A 9,291-nucleotide genomic window follows, 5' to 3' on the forward strand; every position below is an offset into this window, starting at 1 on the left:
TTTTTTTTTTTCAGATTTTTTTTTTTCAAATTTTTTTTTTTCAGAAATTTTTTTTTTCCAAATTTTTTTTTTTTATTTTTTTTTTTCCAAATTTTTTTTTTCTTATTTTTTTTTCCTAACTTTTTTTTTTCAGATTTTTTTTTTCTTTCCAAATTCAAACCTTTCAAACCTTTAGAACTTTTAGAACCTTTCAAACCTTTCAAACCTTTAGAACCTTTAGAACTTTTCAAACCTTTAGAACCTTTCAAACCTTTCAAACCTTTAGAACTTTTAGAACCTTTAGAACCTTTCAAACCTTTCAAACCTTTCAAACCTTTCAAACCTTTAGAACCTTTCAAACCTTTCAAACCTTTCAAACCTTTCAAACCTTTCAAACCTTTCAAACCTTTAGAACCTTTCAAACCTTTCAAACCTTTCAAACCTTTCAAACCTTTAGAACCTTTAGAACCTTTCAAACCTATAACACTACTAACACTATCAATACTCAATACCTGCAACATTCTTAGCGATCCCACACTGTTTCTTCAGGAACAGTACTTTCTAGTTGTATTTGAGATGGAAGCCAAGCAGTACATTTAAACAATTTATGACTCAAAAAATAAGAAAGCTGCAAGAACTGTCCTTTTGTGTTCACTCTTTAATGTTTTCTGTTGGTAAATCCCCCCTGGCTCTGATGTTGTTGTTGATGTATTAATATCTTCTTTGTTTGTGTTTGTTGTTAGTGCTTGTTGTATTGTATTGTATGTCATGATTATTATAAATAAAGATGTGTGAAAAAGAGTTGATTAAAGAGAGGTGTAGGCCTACTGTAGTGTAAAGTGATATTTTTTGTTAAAAATACAGGGATCTGCCTGTCTCTCCAGCTTTTTAGTAATCAGAAAATAATTGTTCAGTCTGGGATACCAATTTTATCCAATCAGGATAGAGAACTCATACAGGATACAGGATAAACAAGTGAAATTGGAAGTAGGCTAATGAAACAAATCAATGAGCAGACAAAATTGGAAATGAACACTAGCCCATGTAAAATTGAAGCTAATAAATGATCTTTGTCGGAATATAGAGCTTTACCTTTTGAACAAAAATAACATTTTTAATTTAACTCTATATTCCATTTCATTAATATATCGGATGGGTCTCACCATCTCTCTAGATCTTTAATAAAACCGAAAAGGCCGAAAATGTTTGAGGTTAAGATAACAATTATATCCAACCAGGAGAGAGAACTCCACAGAGGTCTTTTATCAGCTTCAGTTTTATATTGTTCCAGATCCAATTTTGTCTGCTCATATATTCTTTTTTATTATATAATTTTTCATCACTTCAAATTCACTTGTTTATCCTGTATCCTGTATGTTGTCATTTTGATTACACCTGCACATCCTGGTACACTAGCAATCCAAAGATCCTTAAAAAGAAGCCACAGACCTACTTCTCCCCTGCTCATTTTATTAGTCTCAAGTGGCTCATGGAGAAGAGAGAGTATCAAATATTAAAATGCGTATGTTCTACTACAGCAGGGGTCTTCGACATTATTCAGGCCAAGGACCCCTTAGCTGAGAGAGAGAGATGAAGCAGGGACCCCCACTACATATTGTATAAAATTGTGTTGCATAATATTCAACTTTCATATATTTCATAGATAGCTTCATAGATTTGTTTGACAGCACTATCTCAGTGTATGTTGGATTCACGTTATTGTGTATTTTCAGACATTTAGCCACTTAAACCCTCAATACAAACTTGACCTTTGGCTCTGTACTTGGTACATCAAACCTCCTTGTCGAAAATAGTCGATTTACAAGCTTGTAGATCTACTATTTTCTCCTCAGAATATAGCTATATGGTTCAAGTAGTTAATGTAAATAAAGTTTCTATGACACAAAGATTTGGAGGACCCCCTGTAGTAACTCTGAGGACCCCCTAGGGGTCCCAGACCCCTAGTTGAAGACCCCTGTTCCACAGCATTGTAAACAAGCTAATACCCAAATATCTAGTTATACACAATTATTCTACCAGTGGGAGCTCCGCAGGCTTTGTAGCAGATTCAAAAGCTGTATGGGAAAGGACACATTGTTATACTCTGCTCTGCAGCAGCTATGTGGAATGGGTTTATACCTGCCTCAAGTGATATAGCTGGCTGAATAGCAGCTGGACTTAGTTGAGTTGTAACAGGTTCCTTTTACAGTACCCTGTTGTGTTTTGATATTTTACTGTTATGGGTTATATTTTTCACTCAGTTTACTCACACATGTGCACTCTGGACCACAATGCAAATAAGCTCTCAAGCTTTTTTTTGTGTTTTATGCTTCTGACAGATATGTACAAATACGTATTAAGGTCATGTATATGCACATTTGACAATAAAAACTGTTCAATAAAGAAATATAAGCTCACTCTCCTGGTTGGAAACAGTTGGTACTGAAAATGTATTTTCTGTTCACTAAAGAGCTGGAGAGACGGAGAGACCCCTGTTACTGAACAAACACTTATACAAGATTATCAGAAAATAGAGCTATTTAACACTTATTTTAACAAAATAAAATTATATACGTAGGTATATAATATACACCACCCGTAACTGTAGATCAAATTGGAAAGATTTAAGTAAACTATTAAAGTAAACCAGTAGAAAAACAAAAATAATGTCCTGTCCTTAACACTGGTCTTATCCTCAACAGGAAAGGACAACTAATATCAAAATAATCTTGCCCCTCTTGATACTGTTTATATAGTAAATAAATACACATTATTAATGTGTGAAGGCCTGGTGCAGACAGAGCTTTTTTTTCCTCCAATATTATTTTCCATTATGTAGGCTACTGTGTAGGCCTCACGACAACCATGTCAAATGCCTTGTATTTGTGATACTTGACCAATTTTCTTTTAATGGGTCTGACTTGCCTAGCACTTGCCAGCTGATGACCTTGCAGGCTTATGCAAAGGCTAAAATGTAATTTAGATAGGATGTTATGTACATAGATGCCAGATTGATTTGTAGACCTGGCATCCTATAGTGTGTATAGTTTCAATGTACAGATCTATTTAATTTTTTATATTATAGCCTACTGTTTAGACTGATGATAGGGTTTACCTATGATTCTAGATTACTACTTATATGCATTAATGTATTACCTCGTGTTGACCCTGCTTACTGTAATTCGCTCTGGATTAAGAGCGTCTGCTAAATGCCTAAATTGTAAATTGTGATAACAGTCAGTTGTAGAAATCGAGAGGTTGCAGGCAGTGCAACCGCAACCGTGCCCATGATGCTGGGGTGGGGGTGGAGGAATGGAGGGGCCTCGATGAGTATCTCTGGCAGTTAACAGTTGTACCGAGGTTACTGAGGAGGGTGGTTGGAGGGTGTTGGAGATCATTTTGTTCAAGGTTCAACAGCCAGATCGAAAAATACAAAAATAAAATAATTTGGAGAGTATCCATTATTACAACTTTAAAATGATAATACAAATAATACATGCAATATTTATACATTCCACAAATTGAATACAAACATATAGCCGATCTACAAGCTCACAGTGCGAGACGTTGGGAGCTTGTAGATCCGCTATTGGGTCAACTTTCGAAACGGTAAAAATTTGTATTTATTTTTATTCTCACCTATAGTGACATGCCCAAAGTTGGGACATCAGGGTTAAAGTGAGAATGATTAATTATATAGCCTATATCCTAAATTAAAATTGGCTATTGGGAGGGCCAGCGGGCCAGCCGGTGGACCAGACATAACCATAAACAAACCCGATATGCCCTAAGGCATATGGAGATCTGGTTGTCCAAAGCCACAGATCCTACTGCTATGCCCATATATGGTCATGTGCATATATGGGGCCTAACGACTTCAAGCTCAGAACCATCAGCAGGGACTCGAGGGAGTGTGGAGCCCGCCACCGAGTCGTTTAAACATGCAGTTGGCCAGAACCACTGATCCAACCAATATGCCCATATATGGGCATGCCAATATACAGGGTATGGGCATATGCTAGTGCCATCAGGGATCTCCATATATGGGCACAAAAGGAACAAAGACAGACGGGTACAACAGGTAATCTGACAAAGCCCTGTCACTATGACTCATACATATTGGTCGGATCGGCAGTGCGACGTATTTGTGAGGGCCAGCGGCCTGAACTCTAGATGTGAACTCTAGTCTAGATTACTCTATAGTAATAAATAAATAACACTATGAGAAGTATACAATCACTTCATGGGGGAAATTGTGATTATTAAATCCTGCATCGACAGAGCACATTAAACTGCTCATCACCTTCTGCCTTAACTTTAATCTAGTATGCAAATAGAGCCACCAGCCTAATTTCCAATATTGCTCCTAAATGGGCTTGTACATATGATACACAAACACAAATAACAAAAAATGCATTTGTACATTGATTGATCATTGTTGGATTGAGTTTAGTGACCTTTAACAAGGGGATGAAACGTCTAATTATGACTAGAACCTCCCCAATAAAAAGGTATAGGCCCCGTCTATGTACATGGCAATTTATGCAACAATGCTACAACACACAAATAATCTCGAACTATTCACATGCTTAGAAGAACTGATAGAATGTAAAGATTGACGTGGAGGAGCTCCTGAAATTACGTCTACTCCATGCGCTGCTCGACAGCACCCCCCAGAGGAGCCACAATCCATGCCGTTGACCATGTGCCAGAGCGAGTCATGTCAATTAAGAGCCATAGAAAAACTTGACAGTTAACCACTTAAACACTTTACTTTACTTTACTGACCGGAGCCCCCCAGGGGTCTCAACTAGGACCCCTCCTTTTTTCCCCCTATACACCAAATATCTTTGCCAAAAATAGTCAGATATTAGCCATTTCTGCCAAATGCTCAACCCAGAATAGGGATTCTAGAGTTACTGTTACTTGTACTACAACAACAGATCTCATATTGTCTGTCTGGTGGAAATCTCATGTTAAAAACCGACTTTTCAGGATAAAAAAAACTAAACGGCAGAAGTAGCAGATCTACAAGCTCAAAACGCCTTGCTTTGCGCTGCGTTTGACACTCAAGTTTACACACACACACACACAAGCGTTTGACACGCCGTCTTCAAATTGCAAATTAACAAACTGATAAAAGTTGCATGTGTTTATTGTGGTCCCCAAACTCACGCAATTTTAACCATACACCCCGACAAATGGTTTAAACCCTTCAGTGACCTTGTATTCCGTGTATGTTTGCCCAATGATAACCATTTGTTTCCGTTATAGGGTTTGGTCATGGCCTTTCTCGAGGCCAACATTTCCCCTGCTTACATGGCAATAACAGATCGTGTGTACAGGCAGTTATCGACAGACAGTAATGATTTCTCAGTAACATTTATATAAGTAGATTTATATGACAGTACATTATGATCAATGGCATGATCCCTGGAGAGACCTGAAGTCATGATGCGGTCAATTAGTAACCCGGATGTGCAAACGGACGCCCGAAAGGTTTCGGGCGTCCGAACCAAGAACCTGAGAATGTATCGGAGTTAAGTGAGTGTGTGTATGTGTGCTAGCAGCACTACCTGTAGAAAACCAGTGTTATGTATTGTTACTGTTCTGTGAGACTTTACATACAAAAATACAACTCCTGTTAGCTTGTTTGTCTTTCTGGGGAAAAAAAAGATAATATGTGAATATAGGTTGGACATCACTGCAAAAAAAAGAAAAAGAAACAAAATAACAGAAAAAGCACTACACCATAGTCATTCTCAAAGTAATAGTACTTCTCCAAAGTAATAGTACTTCTCCAAAGGAAGGACTAATTCGATGCTTAGGCCTAATAAGATCCAACAGCCTTGCTTCAATATTTTCATTACACAAAAGACTCGGCATTCTTCTACGACATCCCACCGACCATTACTACCCTACCTCTATCCGTCACTACGACATACTTAAGAACTGATGGACATGTCAAACTTTGAGCTAATTATCATTACAGCTTGTACTTAGTACTACATACTGTACAGTACCAATGGCTATCCTTTGTACATTCCTTAGATTTCCAAACCTCCCCGGTACACAGAATCGGTAATTGTCCAAAGACTTGGCATAAGTCATGTAAAAAACAACAAAAAAAGAATTCACACCAGTATCTTTCAAATTAAAATTAAGTAACGCCTAAATGAAAATAAGCATACACGGCATGTCAATACCTTTCAAATGAAATACAGATCAATAGCAACATGTTTCTTTGCTCTTGAATGGTGCTGGTGATTTGTTTTGTTTTTTTCCTCCATGCCTCAAGCCTAAGCGTTGCTTCATGGGATAAAGAGTATTTGTAGTTGGTAACGTCAAACACACATATCTGACCACATAATAAGAAAGTGATGAGCACCGAGAGAGTAATAAAAGTTATTCTACGAGTCGTGTTGTCTTTCATCAAGGTCTCTACAGGTCAGCCTTTTAGTCTTTCCTGTTAGACAACACGACTCCATTAATGTCTACTAGACTGCAAAACCATTAGAATCCTGCTACTGGTCTGCAATTACTCAGGACAGCCTTAAGGTGGCAGTAATAACACAATATGGGTACTGGAATGATAACTCATGATATGGCAGTGTGTGGCTGGCAGTGGCGCCTGTCGCAGTATCAATATGTGTGTGTATGTATATGCGTGCGCTTATGTTAGTGCATGCACTAAATGTGTGTACATGACAGTTTATCTATGCACGCATCGTGTACGGGTACACATAAGTGGCCACACATCCTGGTGAGAGCCATGCTGTCTACCCACGCTCCTGCCTGGCCCTTCCACCCCACCAAGGAGGCTCTTGCTGGGCTAAACACTGGTCACAAGAAGGCCTCTGTTTCATGACCTCCGGAGTCCTTTCATGCACCACCACCAGGCAACTTCCAGATCCAGGTGTCCTTGCATTGATGTTTACAAAGTTAATTGATCACCAACATGAAAAAAATGACCTAAAAGCAGCAATTACAATCCATCAGTTCATTCATGTAGGATGATAGCTTTTGTGCATTTTTCTTGGGGAGAGGGGGGTGTCTGTCTTTGTATTTCATCCCCCATTCTCCTATCCTCTCTCTCTGTCTGTCTATCTCTCCCTTCCTCCCTCTCTCTCTTTCCCTCTCTCTCTGTGCATTCCTAGGTCTTTGCTTGGGGTGCTGTGGGTTGCAAGGAGGGGAGATGGTCAGGCAGCCCTCTCCTCCATAGCGGGCTTGCTGCTGGGGATGGGTTGAGCGGCATACACGCTCCTGCTGTGGCTGTCCACACTGTGGAAGTAGGGGTGGCTCAGCGCAGCGAAGGCCGAGATCCTCCTGGATGGGTTGAAGGCCAGGAATTGCTGAGAAGGGGGGGAAAATTACATTGATTTACAAATGACATTTTAATGAGAAGAAATGCTCAATCAGAGAAATGAAGACCCAAGAATAGGTATGCGTGCGTGCGTAAAAAGACACATGGTCACACAACCTTTGTACAAGCTTTGTGGAAAGGGATTCAATTTGAAAATACATGGTGCATATATGTTTTGAAACATAGCATTAACCATTCAAATACACAGCAATGTGTAGTATAAAATGGCTTCGCTGATACGTACCAGTAAGAGAGACTTCGCCTGCTCATCCATGTCTGGAACCAAGTCCTCTATTGGCTTAGGGGGCCTGGGGCTGAAGGCACTCTGAGGCAGGGCTACTTCCTGGGGCCAATCCTCTGCTGAAGGTACTCCAACAACACTGTGGGGGATGTCGTCAAGTCATCAGTGACATCACAATCACCAGTGGGTTTCCCCGTCTGATCTACCCCAACGGGGTACATTGGACTTCCTCAACGATCAATACTGCTAATACTAATTTTTTTTAGTTCAGTGGTTCTCAAACCTTTCAATTTCAGAGAGCCCTATAACTCTGAGAGTGTACAAATACAACCAAATCCATTTGGTTCCAGTGTTCTCCGTTAGAGCCTCCCACTACTGGAACAGTCTTCTTACCGAATTAAGAGGGTTAGTGCTCTTAAATTTAAGCAATACGCCACTAGAGGTCACGGTTTACCGTCAAACTTGCAATGGGTAAGAAGCGCAGTGAGGCGCGATGCGAAGCGCCGTGCCCCGACCCTCTTAGCCATTTGTAAAAACGAGGTAAACCGTGACTTTGTGTGGCTTATTGCTTTGATATCATCATTCATAATTTTTAAAAATATCATTATCAGTTCAATTTGCACACTGCAGTTGGGGCTTCTCACCGGGTTTTCACTGAATCGGTGTGGAAACAAATAATGCACCTGTGACTGATACAAGCTGATATAAGTGTATATGAGTATTTTATCACGGGAATCAGAACCAAGGATTGGGACTATCCGTTTTAGAATCAGCTTAAAGCTTAAAGCAAACCAAACTTGCAATCATAGATAATTACACCTCCTACATTTTCACTGTTCTTTTCTTTACATTATACTGCAGCTGTTTTGTCTTTTTGTACTTATGTTTTGTTGTCTTGTATTGATACTTAAACTTAAATGTTGATCGAAGTGCATTCTCCCTGGCAGGTAGGTAGGTAAACAAATATAAATCTACTAATCTTAGTATTATTAATTACTGTCACTGCAACTGGAGTTCATTCATAAAGCCCCTTGCATTTACTCAATGTGGGGTCTGGGGATCCCCAGCTAAATGACCCATAGGATCAAAATGGATTGTAAGGGTCCAGTTGGTTACCATTTATGCACTCAGAATAAATAATCGCTGAGGATTTTAAAGTGTAGACTGGGGTCCCAGAGATAAAAATGTATATCAAATGGAGGTCCGTAGTCTAATGCATATCATACTGGAGGTTCTTGAACTGAAAAAGGTTGAGAATCACTTTGGCATAAGCTCTAAGAGGAAATGCAGTATAAAGTACTCACTCAAAGATCTTGCCCAGCTGATCAACATCTGAGTTTCCACGAAACAGCGGTCTGGGGAGGGGATGAAAATAGATCATAGTGTTACAATAGTGTTGTTAACAATCACATGGGTGAAGCTCATGATGTATGGGATGCCATGCTATCTCACGCCACAGCTTTCTGAATCCAGGGGTGTAACGAATGAATGAGGAAGAGAATGGTTTACAAGGCCTGTTTTGTGACTGTGAATCCAACCAACCCGAAGCAAATCATTTCAAAGCATTCCCATTGTACACAGACACACTTTACAATGAAAGGCATGAGCCTGAAGGCTCACCATGCATGCCATGGGGTGGTACAGTAACATTACAAAAGGGCAATGTAGAATGTTAATTTAACTCAAGACAGTGTAGAAATGGACCCTT

General features: G+C 39.4%; 1 protein-coding gene across 1 annotated transcript in view; it reads right to left on the minus strand.

The window, feature by feature from the left end:
* Positions 1 to 5,345: 5,345 nt before the first annotated feature.
* cdk6 (cyclin dependent kinase 6) overlaps positions 5,346 to 9,291 on the minus strand; it is a 51,679-nt gene continuing 47,733 nt past the window's right edge. Inside the window, exons 6-8 of the mRNA XM_084080680.1 lie at positions 8,888 to 8,938; positions 7,587 to 7,722; positions 5,346 to 7,331 (exon numbers count right to left, since the gene is read on the minus strand). Of these exons, the coding sequence (XP_083936806.1) occupies positions 7,179 to 7,331; positions 7,587 to 7,722; positions 8,888 to 8,938 (340 nt within the window). The 3' untranslated portion in view covers positions 5,346 to 7,178. The remainder of the gene's footprint in view (positions 7,332 to 7,586; positions 7,723 to 8,887; positions 8,939 to 9,291) is intronic.

This window comes from Gymnoscopelus microlampas (genome assembly GCF_963454915.1).
Source record: "Gymnoscopelus microlampas genome assembly, chromosome: 15".
Classification (NCBI taxonomy): domain Eukaryota; kingdom Metazoa; phylum Chordata; class Actinopteri; order Myctophiformes; family Myctophidae; genus Gymnoscopelus; species Gymnoscopelus microlampas.